This window comes from Pteropus medius, unplaced genomic scaffold (assembly GCF_902729225.1).
Source record: "Pteropus medius unplaced genomic scaffold, Ma_sr-lr_union100, whole genome shotgun sequence".
Lineage (NCBI taxonomy): Eukaryota > Metazoa > Chordata > Mammalia > Chiroptera > Pteropodidae > Pteropus > Pteropus medius.
In genome coordinates this window covers 3,244,210-3,266,117 of record NW_024342466.1, presented here as the reverse complement: position 1 = coordinate 3,266,117, position 21,908 = coordinate 3,244,210, and the positions used below count along the sequence as shown (strand labels likewise).

General features: G+C 64.3%; 1 protein-coding gene across 2 annotated transcripts in view; it reads right to left on the bottom strand.

The window, feature by feature from the left end:
• Positions 1 to 268: 268 nt before the first annotated feature.
• The window catches only part of TWIST2 (twist family bHLH transcription factor 2), a 39,348-nt gene continuing 17,708 nt past the window's right edge, over positions 269 to 21,908 (bottom strand). For both annotated transcript variants that reach the window (XM_039860811.1, XM_039860803.1), the window contains exon 2: positions 269 to 951. In XM_039860811.1, the coding sequence (XP_039716745.1) occupies positions 888 to 951 (64 nt within the window). In that variant the 3' untranslated portion in view covers positions 269 to 887. The remainder of the gene's footprint in view (positions 952 to 21,908) is intronic.

Below are 21,908 nucleotides of genomic sequence, written 5' to 3'. Positions count from 1 at the left end.
GGTCAGGCAGCGTCACCATCACCGCTGGCCGCTGAGGCTGCAGGGGTCGCCGGCTGGGAAGGCGGGCACCAGGAGGGGCTGAAGCCCCTCACCCCGGCATTCCTGGGCCTGGCTCTGTTAACACTCTGCACCACATTAGAGATGGCACTTTCTAGAAAGTTCCATGACTCCATGTGGCATACAGTGCCTCACGTCCTTTCTCGTCCCCCGCTTGGCGGCCTGGGCCGACTTCCTCGGGCGTGACGTGGAGGAGAGAGCAGACGGAGGCCAGGCTGCGACGTCTTTATTGTCCCCTGGGGGCGGGGGGCAGAACACAGAGCCGCCCGCGGTCACTGAGCTTGTTAAAAACATCTCAATAAATAAAACAAACACGCAACATACACACCGAACAGAAACTGAAGAGTATCGGCAGAGCGAACCCCGGGGTGCGGGGGGTGCGGAGAGGGAGCAGGGGCGAGGGGTGCGTGCCGGGCTCGCCCGGAACAGCCCTGCGGGTCAGGGTGCGGGGGCCTGAGGGTCCTTCCCGAGAGCCTCGGTCCAGTTTGAACAGAATGGTACAGGAATGCATTTCCGTTTTATTAAAAAATATACATTAGAAAAGGCACTTGGAGAGAAATACAAACCCCAAATCCTCGTCAATGTGTTCCCGCATCTAGAGACTTCCAGACAAAACGCCCCTCCCCCCAACGAAACCCGGAAGGGGGTCCGGACAGTGGCGGAGATGGCAGTGGCTATGTCGCCAGCGAGCGGCCCGTGAGAGCCACCTCCCCCGTGGGGACCGGCCCGGGCCCGGAGGGAGCGCGGTCCACTCCTCCGTCGGTCACGGCCGCCGGCCCCCGTCTGAGTGTCCTGCTGGAGAGGAGGGCGGGAGGCTTCCTTGAGGTCGTTCAGGTTTCAGAAGTTAGACTCGGACGCGTCCCAGTTCCGCGTGCTCCTCGGGCCCGAGGGAGTCTGGAAGACAAGGAGCGGGGAGCTCGAGACATCTGCCTCCCTCGGCGTCCTGCGGGCCGGTCACCTTGACGGGCGCCCCCTCCCTGCGGAAACGGAACAGCTGACCTCTCGTCAGGGTCACCAGACATCCTCAAGCCGCTGTCCCTGGGCCGGGCCCAGCACCGAGCTGCAGCCTCCCTTCCCACCCTGCCCCCTCCTCAGCCCCCAGACCCCCCCGCGCAGGCCCCCCAGACCCTCCTGCCTCCCGCACCCACCAAAGGCTTCGGCTCACAGGGCTGTGCAGGCCCCGGGCCTGACGGTGTGACTGGGGGGTGCAGGCGGTGAGGGGTGCGGAGGGGGCAGAGGGGGAAACCAGATGACCGCAGCTCACAGCCACTGCTGGCGCCACAGGTGACCGCCAGCCCTCACGCCCCACCAGCTCGCCACCAGCCCCGGATTCAGGGCATTGTCCTTCCCAGGAGACTGAGCTTGACCAGGCCCCGGCCAGCCTGGCCTGCGAGGCTCCTGCGCCCCGCTTTCCCGGGGTTGCCAAGCCCCTCCCTGGGCCTGATGCAGGAGCACTCGCTCCCACGGCTGCTGAACACACACGAGTAACCCCGTGACCGTCAGACCTCGAAGAGTCCAGGCCTTCGTCGAGAATCCCCGGGGAGCCCTCTCTGTGTTGGGGCACGCTGGCACAAGGGGTGCCCTCACCCCAGAGGAGCACGGTGGGGCGGCTGGGGAAGGGCTCTGGTGGCTGCAGCTTGGGTGCTGAGACCGAGGGACCAGGCCTGCATTGGCAGCCTGGGCGGGGGCTCGGGGCGGGGGCTCAGAGCGGGGGCTTGGGGCGGCTTCGCCAAGGAGGGGGCTGAGAGCCGGGCACCAGTCACCGCGAGGGGTCTGAGGCAGGGCGGGGCCAGGGTTTGGGGAGGGCACCTCAGCTCTGGGACACGCAAAGGCATCGAAACGCAGAAGAGTTTTTGATACAGCGATGGGTGACATCCTCAGCGGAGTGTGTGTGTCGGTGTGAGTGTGTCAGTGAATGTGTGTCAGCGCACGTGATGTCGGTGTGAGTGGACGGCCCCGATTCTGTCCAGCAGTGGCAGCGGGAGATGTGTGCTTCCTCCCTGGCCACCCCCGGCCCCTGCCCACGGAACCCTGAACTCCTCACTGACGCCCAGCTCCTCAGGAAAGCTGAGAATCTTTGCTGAATCAAGACAGATTTGAAAAGGCTAAGGCACATTTTCCCTAAAATGTGTGTGCATGAAACACACGTGCATGCACACATGTGCACACACACATACACGTGTGCACACACGCATGCGTACACACAGGCACATGTGCACACAGACATACACACACGTGCAGAAATGTGCACACATGTCGTGCACACACACACTCACACATGCACACGTGCACGCTTCTTTTCTTCAAGTTCAGGGCACTCCACATGTGGATCGTTGTAAATGGCCCTGGGCAGCACATCAAAGGCCACTGTCCCGGGGAACGCAGTGTAATTAGATAACTGATGGGGGCAGCTAGAGAAAGCTCATGGGACCCTTCCCCCGGGGGAGGGGAGCTGCCACGGCTCGGATATGCGAGCTGCCTTCCAGGGGGGAACGCAGGCTCCCCCCAAAAGCCGGGGCCGACAGGGCCACCCAGCAGTGCTGGGTTCCAGGCTTTGCTCCTCAGGGCCTTGGAGAAACAGTGGCAGACTCATTTGTCTTTCTGAAAGAAAGCCTCCGGGCCTGGCCCCCTAGACATCACCCTGACCCCAGCACGTCTGCTGACACGGACGGCATTCTCAGCAACAAATGTGAACCATCTGGGGCCCAGGACCGACCCCCGTGTAAAGCCACCTGAACTGTGTGCAGCTGCGTCTGTCTGCCCAGCCGGGGCGGGGCGGGGGTGGGGTGCGGCTGGACAGCATGGGGGCCTTCACCCCCCACTGGCAGCTGGACCCTGAGGCTGTGGCTGAAATTTTGCCCAAGAGCCCCAGACAGCCTCAGGCAGGTAGAAGGCCGGGGGGCAGGTGGCACAGGCGGTGGACACGCCGTGCAGCCAGCCCATGTCCAGCTGGTCTGGCTGCACCTTGAGGATCATGGACCCAAAAGGGCGGGCAGCAGGGGTACCGGAGACAGGTGCGGTGTCACCCCTGCAGCTGAATGGTTTCTTCCCCTTTGGGGAAGGGCTTCGAGGAGGCCGTTGGCTCTGAGTGTGCTGGCTCTGGGCAGTGCCAGTGGGTGGCCGGCACCAACCTCACCGCCGGAGCCGCCTTGCCCAACCGCTGTCTCTGTGACAAACGCCGTGTCCAGGGACAGGAGCAAACGAAGCATTTTCCTTTCGGGAGAGAGAATGGAGCCCTCCTTCCAGGCTGGACCTGTAAGCGGCCAGCTCCAGTCGGGCCGGGATAAAGGGGAGAGGGAGTGGCGGGCTGTACACTGGACGGTCCCCTAGCGGACAGGTGCACCGTCCCGTCGGATGCAACAGGCGAGGCCAGTCGCGTGCAGGGTGCTGGGCAAAGTGAAGGCACACACGGGGTCTCTGTGGGGCGGGCTCACAGCCCAGGCCCCGCCCCTCAACGCCGACCCCGCCTCCCGACCCCGCCTCCCACCCCCGCACCTCTCCTGGCTGTGAGCTGGGCCTGGAAGCGGAGTGGGGGCGGGGCGAGGCGGGAGGACAGAGAAACGGCCTTGGGGGGTGGGGCGCCGGACACGCCCCCTCCCCGGACGGTTTGAGAATCTGCTTCTAAAACCGAGGACGCGGGAGGGTGGCGGACTCTCCGTCTGAGCCTCCGTCTGCACCTCGGACTCTGGCGCCTGACACTGATTTTCAAAGGGGCGGGTTCCGGGTGGCGGTGGGCAGAGGAGGGTGGCACAAACTCAGTTTCGTCAGAGGCGCCTGGACCTGAGAGAGTCATTCCAGCTTCCTCTGGGTGGCTGTGCCCCAGCCGCCTCGTCCCCCGCCCAGGCCCTTCACCCCCATGCGGTGTCCCTACACGTTACAAGGCTGTCTGTAAGTGGCCCCTGAACCGAACAGTGGCTGCTGCAGTCAGGACACTCTGGTCTCTCCGTGGGCCCAGTTCAGACACGGGCCATGGCCCTGTCCGTCTCGGGCCAGTGAGGGGCAGGGGGGCCGCAGTGGGGCCCGCGGTGCTGCTCAGGGCTCCGCAAAGCGGGTCAGAGCCAGTGAGGATCCGGGATTCGGGTGGGTGGGGCCCGGCCCCTCCCCTCGCAGAGTCCAGCTCTCCCCAGGGACAGCTGTGGGGCAGGTTCCCCCATCGCACCCACAAAGCTCTTGGGACACCCGGCAGGTGGACGGGCTTCTGCTGACCCCGCAGGGAACCGCCCGGGGTGCTGCCCGCCCCGCACCGCGCTGCGGTGACCTCGCGGATGTCCAGGAGCGGCGGGCGCGTGCATGCCGGCGGAGCGTGCCGGCGGAGCGTGCCGGCGGGTCGGCTGCTCTGACGCCCGCACAGGCCATGTGCTCCTGTGCCCGGTGCCACCGACGCGGGCTGTGCTCTCTGGTCCCCCTCTGCGTCCACAGCACACCCCAGGCTTGGGGACACCACCTGCGTGGGCCCCTGCACCCCAGGGCCGAGGGCCGGGGTCGGCGGCAGGGCGAGGGCAGGCGAGGACGGGCTGTCCTTCTCCTGGGCCCACGCTTCAGGCGGTGACGCCAGCTCTTGCCGTGCGTGACAAAGAGGAGTCAATGGGAAGGGCCCTGTTTACCGCATGGGGCCGCTGCGCCACGGCTCCCTGTGTCCACGGCGGCTTCCAGGCCTCGCTCCTCCAGGGGCTGAGAACGCCAGGCCCGCTGGGAGCCGCGCGCTGTCTCCGCCTCTCGCCTTGGGCTTGGCTGTGGCGACTCAGGAATGGCCTGTCTGCCAAGGAGAAGGCGGCTCGGGGACGGCCTGGGAGAGGGATAGTTCACCCCTGGGTGACCAGCAGGTCCCTTCTCCAGGGCGCCTCCCAGTGCCGCCACCTTGAGAGGCCCACCCTGCAGACTGCACCCCGAGCCTTCCAGGCCGGCCTCCTGGGTCTTGGGGGTCTGCAGCAGGAAGCCCGTGTCCCCAACGACCCTCGGCATTGACCCGTCCTGCCGTCCTCCGGGGGGGCCCTTCCGCATCTTCTCCACAAGTCACGGGATGCTGGAAGCGTTTCGAGAGAGTGAGCCAGCGTCCTGAGCAGCCAGATGACAGAGGCCGCAGCCTCGTTCCGGGACGTGGGCCCCTAGATCCACGGCTGCTTCAGCCAGAGCTATGACTTCTCCAGATGTCACCAAATGCCGCTTCCAATTACTTCGTGCGTGGGAGAGGATGGGGTAAACAGTCCCCCGGCAGGGACCTGCTTCGGCTGGTGGTGCAGGAAGTGACTTTGACGATGACGTCACTTCAGAGATGAGGAGATGGGGCCTGGGGTTGGGGTGCCTTACCCCAAGTCACCAGTCCAGGCTGCAGTGCCCCCAGAGCTCCAGCCAGCTAGTCTTGGGCCAGAGATGCTTGCTCTCACGCCGGTGGCTTTGCTCCCACAGCACCTGTCACGTGGGTCCTCAGCCAGGGCCTCTGACTTAGGAAATGTCACAGAGGTGACAAACAAGCATCTGAAGGCACAACGGTCCCAGTGATGGCAGCGTCAGCTCAAGAGACTGTCAGCCGGAGGTCGGCCGACGCCAGGCGCTCTGCTGATACCAGCAGCAATGGCGTGGTCCCTGTCCTCGGCCGTGTCACAGTTCACGTGACGCAGACAACAGATTGTCACAACCAAGCACGACGTGTTGGAAAGACGGAAGCACTCGGAGGTCTGTGTCTCCCTCGCTGTGAAAACCGAGCGCACGTCCTACACGTGAAAGGTCCCGGCAGAAGGAACACGTGACACGCTATCGGCACGTGATGAGGCCCGGAGGAGGCGGCAGCTCAGTTTCGGGGGGTGGGGAGCCGTTCGCAGACGCCGGGGTGCGGCTGGGTCTTCGAGGACTGCAGAGCCGAGGATGTGGTAACGGCACGGGGGGGTGAGGGGGGCGGGGGTAGGAAGGGTGGACCTTGGCGGGACCCCCAGGGCAGGAGGGAGGCGGGCTCCTGATGCAGCTGAAAGAGCAGCACAGTGACCGGCGACTGGCGGGCGAGGGACCTGGGCAGGGCGCCACGCGAGGCGTCGGGTCGTCAGCACAGGCTGGCAAGGACCGCCTATTTTGGAGGTGGCCTGACGAGCACCCCTCTGGGACCAAGGCCTCTGCAGGGTGAGGGCCGCCAGCAGCAGGAGCACCCTGCCCCACCCTGCGACCAGCCAGACAGAGGCACATCGCGGAAGGACCAGCCGAGCTGAGGGATGGCACAGGCACCCGGAGCAAAGCCGCAGGTGAACCTGGGGGCCCCGCCTCCCTCCTGCCGGCCCCAACCTCCTGCTAATTCCCTCGGAAGCCCCCTGGCTGCGCTCTGCAGGGCTCTGGTGTCTGAGGGGACGGGACACGCGGGCACCACGGACGGTGGGTTTGCTGGCCTGGCCGTTCCGCCCGCACAGTGCGCCGCTGCCCCTCCCCGAGGCCACAGGCCCCAGCTTCGCTGCACCCTAGAGCCAGGTGCTGCCAGCAGCCACGGCGACCCCTGACCTTTGAACTTCCGCTGTCACCGTCTCTTATCCCTGGGCCTCCACACACCCCTCGCGCAGGCGCGGCGGCCGGTCTGCCAGGGGCAGGGCGCGGGATGGATGCTCCTGTCGCCTTCCGTCCTCCCCACCGCTGACCTCAGACGCCTGGGAGCCCGCCGGCCTCGGGGACGGCGGACGCAGGGCAGGAGCCAAGGCCGCAGCGCAGGCGGGCACGCCGGAGGGCGGGCCCCATGCCGATGCCGGAGGGGAATGCCCCGGAGATGCTCCCGCCGCCACCAGATGGGGCCCGAGGGGTCCCCCGGAGTCCCGGCCCTCCGAAGAGTCAGGGCCACCCTGCCGACCCCAAAACGCGGGGGCTGGCGTTGCCCCCGGAAAATGGGCTGGATATTTTCTCCCAAAAGGAACGTCTAGCACTTGGCAACGAAAAATGGTGACCCCCCAACGTTTCGTTTGAGGTTCAACTTCTAATTTCACGGTACACAATGTAAGCTAATTGAAGGGCTTCCTTTGCCTGTATCGCATCTAGAAGGTTCCACAAGGGTGGGTAAATGTACGTGGACCTTGCCCACAAATGACTGCAGTGTCCCCTTCCTGGCAGTGAGTGTCCCCTTCCTGGCGGTGAGTGTCCCCTTCCTGGCAGTGAGTGTCCCTTCCTGTGAGTGTCCCCTTCCTGGCAGTGAGTGTCCCCTTCCTGGCGGTGAGTGTCCCCTTCCTGGCCGGTGAGTGTCCCCTTCCTGGCGCTGAGCGTGCTGGGGTGTCTGGGAAGGCCCCCTGTCCCGGTACTGCTGGGCCCGTGCTGCACTGTGAGGCTCTGGTCTGGGACAGCAGGTCCGGGGGGCAGACGCTCGCTGGGGCCTCCCTGGCCGTGACCTCCATGCCCTCGGCCCCCAGGGTCAAGTAAGGACATACAGAAGTATGTTCATTTTTGCTGTTTTTAAAAACTCTATATTCTTGGGTTGAAACCCCACATTTATATGTTACAGCATCCTCAGACGCATCTTACAGTTTATTTTGTTCTCAAAATACTTTGATTAGGAAAAAAACCCTGAGTTACCGAGTATTTTCCTAAACAGTGAGTTTTTACCGAAGCGACAGGGATGAGGCATGACTGTGCATACGCACATTTCTGGCCACATTTCTGAAAAAGAACCTGCATGGGGCGCCGTCCCCCAGGCCATGGTGTCCGGAAGGTGCCCCCTCCTTTTCCCAGGCTCCTGGCCCTGCTCCTGGGTGAGGCCCTGGACGCAGGCTGCGTGGAAGGCGGCTCTGCTGTGACCGGGGCCTGACACCGCCACGTCCCACAGGGCCCTGCGGCCTCCGGCAACACTCTTCCCACCTGTAAAGGGCCGGGCCCCGCCTGCCCACAGGCGAGGGGTGAGCCCCGCCGTGCGGGTGACGATGCGCTGCATGTAGACGCGTCACGCAGCCCGACCCGGTGGCGCCCGTCCACGCACTGTCCTGTCTGAGAAGCCGCCTCCACCGCAGGCTGTCGCTCTCGGAGGGCCGGAGTCCTGCTCTGCCCGCGAGGCACGGGGCGGGCCGGCCGCAGCGGCTCCCGTGTGTTTACACGTACCCGCTGTCAGTGTGCTCGGTCTACACACGGCGTGTGTGTGAGTGTGTGTGAGTGTGTGTCGTACCTTCGCACACCACACAGCACGTGTCTACGTGTGGATGCACACGTGCACCATGCGCGCATACGCCATGTGCAAACACCACCCCACACACGCCCTTCTCTAAGAAGGGCCACCGCTGTCCCTAAGAAGGGTCCCCTTGGTCCCTCATCTGCCCGTCACTGTCAACCGAGTGCACGGTTTGGAGGTAGAAATTACACACTCACATCGCTTCTAACTGGTCCCTCCCACAGAAATCAGTGTAAACTCGGGGCCCCGAGCGACACTCCGGTCACGCTCGGCTTCTCGGCTTCTCCGTTTGCCCCACGAGCCCCCTGCTGGGCCCAGCAGCCCTGGGGTGGCCGGGAATTGGGGCGCAGATGCGGAAGGAGCCTGCGCTCGCTGGAGCCTGCGGCACCGCCAGGTGGGCAGCCAGCATGTGCCCGGGGGTGGGGCGGGGGAACCCCTCTCCTTATCGGAAGGCTCCGATCGCCCGCCTGCCAGGGACCGTTCTGGCGGGTCAGCCTGTGTGGCCTCGTGCGGGAACCACAGCCGCACACGTGGCCCGTCTGGTCGTGCACGGCCCCGGACGCCCCGGGTGCTTCTCCACTGACTGCAGCCAAGCCCGAGTCTGAGAGCCGGGATGACTACAGAGCGAAGGCCCGGAGACTCCGAACAGGACCTTGGAGTTACTCTCGAAGCTGAGCAGCTGAAGTCTCTGAGTATTCGCCTCGATAGTTCTGATGAGACAGGGCTCCTGCCCAGTGGGCGCCCCGCCCTCCTCTGCCTATTTTAATGCATTTAGTTACCCTTCGAACTCCAGCTGCGCATCCTAGCTGGACAGACCCCACGAATGTGGGAAAAGGAGGCGATGCGGATGTGTGTGCGGGAAGTCAGCCGCCCACCTCGACCCCGGGTCCAGGAACCCGCCCCCCCTCCTCGGCGCTCTTTAATCGAGGTCTGTCAACGAAGAGACGGGACGCAGATGTCCTGTGCAGTCGTGAAGGCTGCAGGTTGGAAGCCGCTGTAAAATAAAACGCCACCTTGCACAGGAGCACGGAGCAGCGGCGTCGGAAGGGAGAAGCGAGCTCTAGCGACACCCAACGGGGAAGCGGGACTGGAAATAAGGCGGCGGGACAGGAAATGAGGCGGCGGGACTGGAAATGAGGCGGCACGCGGAGAAGAACTCAAATGACGCCCAGGGGAACCGCGATATGAGTGGACGCTGCCCCTGAATGAAACCTGGCGTATAGAGATCCACATTCGGTCAACAGACGATGGAGCCGCAAACGTTAAGTTCTGTGATGCGTGAGAGACTTCGGTGGAAAGTGCCTTTGGAAATCGAGTGCCTTCGAGACGACTCTGAAACGACTCGCTTCAGACAACCGTCCTACTCAGGTACCCGTCTCACAGGGCAGGGTCTGCCTGCCTCCGGCCCCAGGGCGACGTGGGAGAGACCCACGGGGCGTCCGACTGTCCGCCTCTGACTGCGGGGCGGCCCTCAGGGCGAGCCAGGGCCCTCGCAGCCACCGCCGGCCCCTGCGGCTCGGTGCTGAACGCCACGGCCGTTTCCGCGTGGCCCACTCTTCCTGCACAGTGGGCCTGGCTGGGGCGCTGCTCCCCGCGGAGACTCGGGACTGAGGCTGGCGGAGTGTCCCCCGGCATGGGGCGCACGGCCTTGCCTCACGGCGGCAGCAAAGAGAGACCAGGGGCCTGCACAGTTCTGCATTTCGGCCTGGAACAGCCATTGTCTCTTGCTCCCAAAGCTGATCATCAGAGGAGCTGGTCCACGCCCCGCCTGGCCGCAGGGGTCCTGCGGGGAAGGGGGGTGCTCAGCGCTGGGGTGTGCCACGCGGTCTGCCCCGAGGGCCAGAGCAAGGGTTTTAAACAAAGCTTTGTCCAAAACACAGAAAGCAATTTGTAGACCGCCGCTTGAAAAACTAATAATTTAATTTAATTACGTTATTCTCTGCCCGATGTTGGGACGAGACTCCTGGAAATTCGCCGCATCACGGCGGGGGGTGCTCAGCATGCCGGGGAGAAACGGCAGAGGGGGCGGCGAGAGGAGAGAAGGCAACTTCTAAAATGAAAACGCCGTTCCAAGCAAGCTGAGGGCGACACCCCGAAGGAGCGCGGCGCCACGCGTCCACCGTGAGCCGGCTCAGTGGGGCCCGTTCGCGAGCGCGCGCCCCGGCGGCGCGTTGGGCTGGGGGGAGGCGACGACTGGGCGCCACGTGCCATCCCTGCTCCCCTCTCTCCTCCAGGTGACCGGTGCCTGGTCCTCAGGATGGCAGCACAGTGTCCTCGAGGTGATGTCCCTCTGGGCCCCGTCACTCCGGGCGGCTTGTTAGCACTGCGGCCGGGAGCCTCGATCTCCCGCACACTGCGGACATGTGGACACCGCCCTGCAGTGTCCCCGCCCAGGCCCTTCGTCCCCCCGCTGTGCAGGGGCTCACAGCGCCGGCGGCAGGATTCCTGGGGGTCTCGACGGCGATGTCTTAGCATCGTCGAACAGCATCCACCTGCCCCGCGGACACCAAGCCACAAGACCCGGCCAGGGACAGCGCCCAGACCCGACGGCGCTGACCTCGGAACAGCCGAGAGCCACGAGGCAGGGGCGCGGCCAGAACCGCGGGCTGTGCAGATGCCCGAGGAGACCACCGTCCACTCGGCAGGGGCGAGCCGGGCCCGTGTGGCAAGCGAGGAAGCAGGGGGACAGGGGAGGGGACCTCGCCGCCACTGTGCCCACCCCCACAGCTCCCCAGGGAGGGGGGCACTGGCCGGGGCACGGCTGCCCCCTGCCCCCACGGTTCGGGGCGTTGCTGAGAGCTGAGCAGCTCGTGAAGCTGGAGGAGGCTCTGATGGGCCAGACGGACCCCAGACGCCCCGAGCTTTTCGGGGGGACACGTACTCACGCGTACGCTCGACGGCGGTGTTCTCCCCCGGGGGGAAGCTGTACAGTGAAGCCCTTGGCCTTGCTCTGCCTCGTTATGGTGGCACCCCGGGAGCCGGGAGGGTCTGGGGGAGGAACTTATCCTGGCTGGGCCCTGGCATCTTCCTGGGGGGCGGCTGCTGGCGGCAGGGAGCACCCCAGAACCCGTGCAGAAGCCAGCCTTGGTCCAGCCCTGCAGGCGCCGAGGCTGAGTCTGCTTGACCCTGGGGCCCTCCAGTCAGCCTCAGCCTAGCGCCGCGTCTCAGAGCCCAGGCAGGGACCAGGGACCTGTCTGGTGGCGTGGGCGAGGTGACCACACCCCTCAAGCCTGCCCACGAATCGCTGCCTTGCCTGGGGCCTCCTGGGGCTTATGGCTGGACACCGGGGGCGGGGCCGACACCCCATCCCACGGGAGCGTCAGTTCCAGAACCTGCTGTCTCTAGAACCTGCCGCCGGGCGTGAGGCTGTTCTGCTAAGGAAGGTCCCATCGGGCCGGGCCGAGCTCTCCTGTCGCCCCTTGGCCCCTGCTCACTGAGTGACTCCGGTCACTCTCATCCCCACGCTGGACCTCCCCTCCCCCAGGCAGAAGCGGGGGCGCTATGGGCCTAGGGGCTCGTGATTCTGGAGCCTCAACATCTGAGTGCTCACTGGGGGCACAGCTGGCCTCTGACGAAAGAGCTGGTTAAAGGTGCGAGGCCCTCAGCCCCTCGGGCGCTCGGTGCTGTGAGCACCCCGGTCCTTCTTGGGGAGGGTCCTGGTTTAATGGAAACACTCTGAAGGGGACAGGGGGCTAGAGGGACCTCGGGGAAACACAGGAGGGCGGGTCACACTTAAGGCGCAGGTACGAGGGGCTGAGCCGGACCCTCTGCTCCGGCCTCTCAGGGCGGGCGGCTCTCCTGCCGTCGGCTCCCGCACCCCGCAGACGCTGTGACGGCCGGAACCAGCGCTACGTGGCCCTCGCAGCTCTCCACCCCGACGAGGCACGGCGTCCGGGTGCTGGGGTGCCGCTGGCTCGCCCCCGCGGGGAGCTGAGTTTCCCCCGGCCAGGCTTCCAGAAAACTCTCCGGCAAACGTGGCGTGTGTTGCCGGATGTGCCTTCGACGCCCCGCCCGCCCCTCTGCCTCGTGTGGGAATTAAAGGCTCGCGAGGAATGAAGGACGCTGGCCGCCCCCGGCCCCCGCCGTGCGTCCCCGTGCCTGTCCTCGCTCTTCCTGTGTGGTGTCGCGTAAGCCCGCCCGCTCCTTGGAGACCGGCCACTGCAGTGTGAGTGCCAGCGGGTTTTAAGCCCCCAGAGCTTTGCCCATGAGCAGCGCGTTGGCCCGTCTACACCAGCGCAGGCCCCGCCGGCCCCCGGCGCCCCGTCCCGTGCTGCTCAGCAGGACACGGTCCAGGCGGCGGCTCCAGTGGGTGCAGGAAACAGTCCGCTGCCCCGTCCCCAGCACAGCACAGCACAGGACCCTCACAGACACCGCGCTCCCCCCGAGGCACAGCCCGTAGCACGTGGGCGGGTGGCAGCGCAAAATGCGGGGCCCAGAACGCACCGGCCTCGAAGGACCAGTAGGAAGACAGAGGCCGGAGGGGCAGCGGCATCTAAGAATCGCTCACGTCCATCAGGCCCGCAAGCACGCGCACCCCGAGTCCCTCTGGGTGACGCTGGGCACGCGCGGTCAGCCCTGCCTGAACAGGGGAGGGGTCTCAGGACGGGGTCGTCATCTGCACTTGGCCCGTCGCACGTGTGGGAAGGATGCCATCAATACCAGGTCCCCCGCAGAAGCCTGGCTCCCCCTAGGCCCCGCCCAGCCCGGCAGGCACCTGCACGGAGCCCACCTGGTCCTGAGTCGCCGCGGCCGCGGGCTCCGGGCGGCCAGGACCGCCCCGGGTTCGGGACGCCGCGCTCGGGCAGCGTCCTCCTGCGTTGTTAAAGAAGCTTTCTTCTCGGGAAACTCTTAAAATTGAGTGATCACTTCACAGCACTCCGAGCAGATTCCAGTCAGTTCCCTCCTCACGGGACAAAACGAATCTGTGAGCTACAAACTAATTCGCTCCCTTCAAGGCGTTTCCCTCACGAATTAAGTGTTTGCACAGATCGCTGCGCCGTGTCCAGAGGCCCGAGCAGGGAGGGAGCTGAGCGGCAGGGTGGGCGGCTTCTGCCCCAGAAGCCAGGCCCGCGAGGCCCAGCGCTCTGAACTCAGCAGCATGAGTCAGCGCTGACCCACGTCAAGTCTGCACTTGCTCCAGAGCTGGCTGCTCGAAGCCGGTGAGGGGCGCGGCTCTGCGTTTCTGTGTGTTTCTGTGCGGCCCAGAGCCGTGGTGGGAGGGGCTACCCGCATCCAGCCACCACCTTGTCCAGTGGCCCCAGTTCACAGGAGGCCATGCAGCACAGGTGGGCAGCAGGGACGGCTGGAGACAGGCCGGGGCTTCCACGCTCTTGGGGAGCACAGAGCCGGTGAGCTCACTGCTGAGCATCCAAGAGTTTGGGGGACCGGGCTGCTGCTGAGGGGGAGGGGAGCCAGGGGGCTGGAACTTAACCCCTGACCTGCTGTGCGGCCCCTGAGCAGAACAGCATGTGTGTGCATGTGCGCGTGTGTGCATGTGCGCGTGTGTGCATGTGCGCGTGTGTGCATGTGCGCGTGTGTGCATGTGCACGTGTGCATGTGTGTGTGCACATACGCACACGTGTGTCTGTGCATGCACACACAGCTCGTGTGCTACATGTGTGCACATGCATGTGTATTGCATGTGTGCACATGTGCATGTGTGTGCACGGCAAGTGCATGTGTGTGCTGCATGTGCGCATACATGTGCGTGCATCTGTGCCGGTCTGGATGGCCACATGACACGGCATCTAAAGTGACACTTCTGAGAGTGAAGGGGCCTGTCGATCAGGCTGGCAGCCCGGGGACAAGCGTGGGCTTCTGCAGCTGGTCACCTTATTAACCTGCGTCCACCTCCGAGGCTTTGTCCCCCACTCACTCAGCCCAGAAGACCCCAGAGCGCTGGTCTCATCGGAAAGCCACTAACCCACTCTGTCCTGGGTTCCGACGGAGACCGGGGCAGACCCCCGCCTGGGCTGGGGCACACGGGCTCAGCAGGAGAGAGCCAGGAAAGAGCTGTGCCCAGCCAGGGTGGCGACCCCTTCCTGCCTCTGGGCCCGCCAGGCCCCATGTCTGCACGAAGCACTCGCTGTGACTTGATACTACGCAGTTAGAACGCTCGGCTAATGACAGCCCGCTTTCCAGGGCCAGGCATCTCGGCCCCTCCCCCCGAACACACACCCTCACTGGGGCGTTTACCAGGCGACCCTTGAATCAGCGAGAGAGGGAAGAGTCGCTCCCGAGCCTGGCTGGGTGCAGGTTGGAGTCCGCCGAGGCCCCCGCCTGGACCAGCGCCCCTTCCGCCCCACTACGCCTGCCCCAGCCACGGCCACAGCCCGCGGCGGCCCGTGGGCGACACTAAGCCTGTGCGGTCACTGTGGGCTTGGAGAACTGTTTTCGGTCTGTGCCACCTCTGAAGGCACATCGCCCTGCGGGCTGAGACGTCACCCGGAAAGCAGATCGGGCCGGGGCTGTCTCCACACCATGGGCATCCGAGGTCACGGAGCACGCACGTCCCTGAGGGAGGCCAGAGCCTCGGGGCGGGGCTGAGGGGGCCAGGGCCTGAGCCAGCTCCGAGTCTCCGCCCCTTTTGCTCCGTGACGCTCTGGAGTCTGTGGTCCTCGGCTGCCATTCAACTCCGGACTGGGACATCGTAGGAAAGTTACGTATGGCGGTGACTCTGAAAGGCGAGGCTGGGCTGTCCACAGGTGTTCCAGGCGGGCTCTGGTAAAGGGAGCGGCCAGGCCGTGGGGCTGACGACCTGGGCCCCACCAACGGCAAAGCGGTCAACTACTGAATTGCTGGCTTGGGGACAAGGGAGGGGACCGCCAGGGAGGACAGCGCCCCGAGAGCCGGAGCACGTCTGTCTTCACGACCCCGTGGCTGTTCTTAGGACACCGGCTGGACCCCAGCCATTCGGGATCATACTCTGAGTAGTTCCCCACTCCTGAGAACCGCCCCCTTGACCTGTGCGGGACAGAGATGCCGGCCGCTCCCGACCTCTCTGCGGCTCTACGCCGTTGCGTTTCCTTCTGCCCTCGACCTGCCCGGTGACCTCGGTCCTGGGGCCCGGGAACGTCCGGCAGCCCCAGGCCCTCCCCTCACGTCTCCTTGTCAGATGTGCTTTGGATACACCTGTTGTCTGCCTCTTCCGTGTGTACCTGAGAATAAGTGCATCGAATTAAAACTTATATTAACTGTATGGATTAATCTGGGAAAGAAACGGCACGCTGACGAGAGCACTGAGTATCTCCCGAAGGGCTCAGAGCCAGGACAGCTTCTCGTTCAGAAAAACATGCTGCTGGATCCCCCGGCCGAGAGACGGCCCTTCTCAGAAGTCCCCCCCTTTCTCAGCGAGCAAATGTGAGGTTCCGCTCATTTCTGTTTGTGTGACCGGCATCTGTCTGTCTCATTCTATGATCTAATTGGTTATCCCTAGCGTGCATGAGGGTGTTTTTAAAAATCATCTTCACTTTCTAAATGGTTTCATTGGTTCCGATGGTTCTGAAAGGACCTCCTGGGAGACAATTGTGTCGTCTCCAAATAATCATATTTTTGTCTTCCTGCTTTCTACCATCCCGTCTCGATTTCTTTGTTTCTTGTTTTATAGAATCACCTTAAAAAGCTCCGGGCGGCGTTACAGCAGCGTGCCGGTGTGAACTCAACTTCCAGGCAAACGTCGGCTTCTGGAACGGACACTCTCTACGACGGCAGCAAGAACCTTTTTCTGGTGGCTTTTGGAGGTGTCGAGCACCAGAAGGGAGATTTTAATATCAGAAATATGGCCAATTTTCTCAAACACATTTTCAGCACCTATTGAGGTGATTATATTTATTTCAACTGTTTTAACGGTGGATGTGCTGAATTGCGTAATTCAGGAAGAGATCATGAATAATTTTAACGCTTTTGATGAATTGCCAGTGTGTCAGAGCCTGGCAGAGGCACCTGAGGTTAAGTCGCCCTCGTGGTCCATAAATAAAGCCTCCTCGTCACGTGCCTCGCTCTTTGGAAAGGTTGTGAATTTATCTTCCTTATAGTTCACCAAGTTCACCAGGAATTCGATCTGCGTTCCTAAGGAGATGGGTCTGTTTGTTTTTAATCTTTGGCAGGTTTTGGTATCACGGTTATGACAAGTACTCTGAGAGGTTTCTCTTTCGTGAACTAGTTTCACAGTGTGGGGGACCGTCCCCGAACGGGGTTTTTTCCCCCCCAGTGCCCAGGGGGAGCTGACACAGCAGTGTGCCTCGTGACTGCCCCAAGGGTGCTCAAGAAAAGAAGGGACTGACTCTTTGCACCTGGCAGCTCTGGGAGGCAGTTCACAGGACACGTCACCGTCATTTTGCCCTAGGCTCTGTGCTTCCCAGTTGTGAAATTCTTCAGAGTAGGGAAGGTTCTGGGCCACCAAGAGGCCCCTGGCCCACTGGGGGGGCCTGGGATTACTGGCGTCCCACACCCCCAGGGGCAGAGGCGGGGTCGGTTGGGCCAGGCCCCACACCCACAGGCCGTAGTGGGCCAGGACTTGCGCCCCGCCTGTAGGCCTCGGGCGCCCCGCTTCTCGGTGCCCCCTCCAGCTCTACCAGTGGGGAAGCCCCACGAAAACTAAGTCCGCTCTTTGTTTTTCTCTATTGCATCAGAGTCTCCTGAAGGAAACACTCACTCAGGACCCTGCACTGACCCAGGGGTCATTGCCAAGGTCACGAGGTAACCTGTCCATCTATCTCTTTATTTTTACGGTACTTGGGGACAGGGGAGGAATCTGCAGAGACCCGTGACCACCCTCCCCGTCCCCCGGAACTGGGGCGAGTGGCTGACATCGTGGGGACTTGTCTGGCCTGATGATGGCATCCTCGTGACCCCGGTCGGGGGGCTGAAGTTCACGGTGTCTCTGTGGCTCCACCTAGCCCTCCACGTCCAGCTCACTGCCCGCCACCCCCCCACTTCAAGGGGCCGGGCAACCCTGCACTCCGTAGCCGACAGGTGCCACCACAGGGAAAACGCGCGGCAGGTACATGGCCTCCTGGGACCCGTGGCTGGGACCTTCCTGCTCATCCGTTACCAGGGCCCCTCGAAAGGCCGAGTGCCTACCGTGTGCCCCCAGAGCAGAGAGATAGCTGGGTCCACTGCCGCCGGAGACAGCGACAGCCTCCGGACGCCCCGCATCCCCAGCCAGGGCCCAACCGGTGTCAAAGCATGGAGGGGGTGGGAAGCTGGTGAGCATGTGTCACATTTTCTGCATTGTCTCCAGAGTCTTTGGGACTTAGGGACACGTGAGGATGTGATGACAGCATCTGGGGAGGTGCTGGTGGCTAACCCGCCGGCCACCAGCCTCGGTCCGTGGTCCCTCAGGAGGCTGGTCCCCACCCGCCACATCCTGCCCGAGGCCCCGCCTCCTCCCCGCGGTGGCCTGCATCCCAACCCGGCGTCCAGCGGCGAGCAAATCATGGCTTCTTTCCTGAAGAAATACGGGCCGCAAGTTGAGCGGGAGCTTCTGGTCCTGAGCCAGTGCACAGAGTCCCCATTCCCAGGGGGCTTGGGGACGGGGCGGTGGACTACGAGAAACCCAGGTTCTCCAGAGAGAGATCCAAACAAACGCATTTCATTATTTTGTTTTTGACGCTGAGATGTTCCAGAACGTTCCTTACAGGCTCACTTATCAGATCTTTCAGAGACGGATGAGCCTTTGGGTCATGTTCCCCTCTGTCCTCCCCTGGCTGGGCGACGCGGCTGGACAGCAAGGCGGGTTTGGGATGGTGCACGTGTGGCCGTCCCGTCCCCTCTTCCCCTCCCCCAGCAGCCTGCCCACCCCACACGTGCCGTCCCCTCCACCCGGGGACCCTCGGCCACCTCTCCTGCCGTCCTGCTGCCCTCCATCTTGGCAGGAGCCCTCGCTCCGTCTGGTTCCCTGCTCGGGACGCGTCAGCCTGAAACGCCATGGCGACACCAGCCTCCTTCATCAGCCCAGCCAGCGGGCCGGTGCCGAAGGCCGAGCGGGCCTGTCCCGGGCCAGCCTCCCCGGGCCCCCGGCCGCGCGTCATTCTGTAACTCAGCTCCAAAGACAACTGACGACTGAAGCCCTTCGGCTGAATGACCTCGAAGACACACATCTGGAGCAAATCGACAGACCTTTAGCCTAGTTCTCGGGAAAGAAGGGCCGCCCTTGCCTCCACAGGGCGGCCAAAGTGACCAATCTGCATGCGGACACGCTCAAACACGCTCATGGCTCCAGTGCCTGCGAGGCTCGGACCCAACCTTTTCTCTGAGATGCGTGAGCATCGCTTCCGCTGAGAAGGTGCTGGGAGCCTGAACGCACCAGGGGCCATCACCTGAGGCCACCCCTCTGATCCGTCAGGCCCCCAAGGTGGCCTGGCCGGAGTCCTGGCCGCCAGCTCAGGCCGCAGTCCAGCCCGAAGCCCACTCAGGCCAGCACCCCCAGTCCCTGGGCTAAGGTTCAAAGGAGCAGTCCCGGTGGCCCTTGCCTGGGCAGCCTCTGAGTCTGAGGGCCCAAGCTGGCCCTGACTGTCACAGTGACCCAGGACCCCCGCGAGGGCCCCTCACAGGGCTGCAAGGCCCCCAGCTTGTGGAGGGTCCGGGGGCAGACAGGACCCGTACTGGGGATCCCTGCCCAAGACCTGTTCCTCTCCCAGTTGATATAGATCTCCAGTCTGGAAAGTTCCAGAAAACCATCTGAATGGTTTTTAAAATCGTCATACAAACACACGGCATAGAGTTTACCACCTCTGTCGTTTTGAGGTGTGCGGTTCAGGGGCCTGGTGCCCACACGGCAGGCTCCGACCTCTGAACTCTCGCCACCCCCAAAACCGAAAACGTGTTTCTGTCCGACGGCCCCCGCCCCCGGCCTCCGGGTCCCTCGCGTGCGTGGACTCACACAGTGCTTGTCTTTTCGTGGCGGGCTTGCTGCCCCGGGCGCAGCGTCCCCCAGTCCACCCGTGCCGTGGCGGAAGGGCCTTCCTGTTGGAGGCCGCGTCTCCCACTGCACTGCACGACGGGCCACACTGTCCGCTCGGCCCTTGATGAGCGGTCAGGCGGCTCCCCCCGGCCGGGTCAGCCGTGCCGTGGTGACCCCGGCGCACGACCATCTGTGGACAGACGGTGCTTTCGGTTGCCTTTGGCACGTCCCGACGTGGGGCTGCGCCCCCGGCTCGTGCGGCTGTGGGGTTCGTGGAGCTGCCCCCGGCTCGCGCGGCTGTGGGGTTCGTGGAGCTGCCACATCGTGTCTCCTGGGTGTACCCCCGCGGTGGGCAGGCTCCAGGGCTCCCCCACCCCGACACTCATCACGCTTTGAGGCGGCGGCCACCTTAGCGGGCGCGAGGTGACAGCTGTCTTGCGAGGGCCAGCTGGGACTCTGTGGTCCCGTCAAGGGACAGTGACCGAGAGTCCGAAGGTCGGTCTGACCACGGCCCCAAGTGCTCACCAGGGTGCAGCGTTCCACTCCCGAGTCACGACCCTCCGATCCGCATGTAGCTCGTCCCCCTAAGGTCTGCCCTGCTGGGGTGTGCCGTGGCAGCTCTCCTGTCTCTGTCTGTCCGTCTGTCCGTCTGTCTGTCTCTGCCCCTTTCTTCGCACAGACCGGTTCAGGGGCTGCGTCCCCTCCAATCTCACAGCCCCCTCCCTGCACACAGCCACTGGCTTCTAGAATGAGGCTGACTGTTCTCAGCAAACCCAGAACCCCCAGGAACGTCCCCTCAGAAGGCAGCTGGGGCCTCATAAATCACAGGCGCATTTTCCTGTCACGGGAGCAGATGTGCTTTGCATCCCAGACGCTCCCGGTGCTCTGCGTCTGCGGGGAGGCAGAGGGCTGTCCTGCGCCTTGCGTCCTGCGCCTTGCGTCCTGCGAGCAGGCCTGGGGACAACCTCGTGCCTGGCTGTGGGCCGGGCCAGGTGGATGTGCGCATAGCTGAGACGTGGTCCCCATGGGCTCTGGGGATGAGGACAGTCACAGGTGCCTGGACACAGCCACGCAACAGGGGCGCACTGGCCTGGGGGAGCACGGGGGTCACCAAAACTCCACAGGCCCCCGCGCAGGAGGGGAGTGGGTAGACGTGGGGCGCAGCAGCTGGCCCAGAGCAGCACGGAGGCCCAGGGCACCGGGGTGGGTGCTGCGGGCATAAGCGATGGGATTTGCTCACCCCCGCCCCGTTTTGATGGCGCACCTGTTCTGTGCCAGCCCCTCCTGCAGGAGCTGGGCACTGTGGGAGAGGGACCGGCATGTGCCCAGCCCTGCAGAGGAGGCCCAGACAGGCCTCAGAGCTGTGGTGGGCAGGGCCCACGGCCACGGGGAACCTGGGCAGTGCCAGGTGGGGGCGGGTAAAGGAACCGACAGCCGACCCGGCCCTGGGAGCAGACGCTTTGTGGGGTGCGTCCGTCACGTGTAAGCGGTGAGGGGAGAGCCGGGGCTGAGGAGGTGGCCCCAGCGGCCTCTGTGCAAAACGGCCCGAACGGCGAGGACATGCCACCGCGCCTGCCAGCACGGCCGCGTCCAGACGCTGGCTGCGCCTCGGGCTGCCCACAGCATGGGCGGCAGGAAGCTCACCCAAGGCTGGCGGGGAGGCGGACGGCACAGTCCCCCGGGAGGACAGTCTGGTGGCTCTGACAAAACTAAACGCACTCTCACCACGCGACCCAGCCATCCCACGCGCTGGCATTTGCCGCGGGCGTGAAAACTGGTGTCCACAGCAAAACCAGCGCACGGGCGTTTGTGGCCGTTTCCCGCCTCATCGCGCAAACGCGGAAGCGCCCAAGATGCTTCCCGGCGGGCGGATGACACACTGGTGCATCCAGACAGTGGGGTGTCACTCAGCACGGAGACGAGTGAGCCACCGCGCCGCGAAAAGACAGGGAGGAACCCCAAGCGCGGAGCGAAAGCAGCCCATCCAGAAAGGCCACACGCTGCGTGGGTCCAACTGCCCGGCGCCCGGACGAAGCAAAACCATAAAGACGGTGGAGAAATCGCTGGTTGTCGGGGCCGGGGTGGGGCAGGGACGAGTCGGGGAGCACAGGGGACGTTTAGGACAGGGAGCATACTCCCAGAGAAAAGGCCCGTCTGTCCGCCCCCGGGCACTGCGGGGGGCGACTGGACAGGCTCCACGACCGGCATCGCGTGCGCCCCCACACTGGCACCTGGCACCGTGCGGCAGTGGGGTGCTCCCCGCTGAGGGGACGTTACCTCTGCCGACTTGTTTTCAGCTCACATCTAAAGGGCAGGGAGGGCTCTCTGGGAGGGAGAAACACAGGCTCCAAACCCGCAGACACTGAGTCCTGCGGCTCGCCCCATCCCCAGGCCCTCTAAACCCAAGGGCTTAACCTGCGGACGAGTAGGGGCGCCACCAGAGCCAGGGGATGCCCGGGAGGGTAACGAGGGTCCGTTTCTGGACCCCGGCTTCGTTTCCAAGCTGACTTCCTCCCACCTGCCTCGCCGAATGCGGCAATGTGCGTGGGATGGAGGGGAGGCAGGGTCCCCTGCCCCTGGCCGTGACCCGGCCGGGCCGCCTGCAAGCAGTGGGCAGGGGTGCAGGACACGCCCAGGTACCCAGCCAGGACCCAGGCCTGACTCTCACCGTCTCTAGAGAAATGCCTTGTGCAGCTGGGCGTCGCCGACCCGTGTGAAACAGAGACCTTCACGCTGCAACACGTCCCAGGAGCAGAGGCAGAGCCACGTCTGACATGGGGCCGTCTCACTCTGCTGAAGGCCCAGACCGGTCCAGGTCCTGGCTCTGCC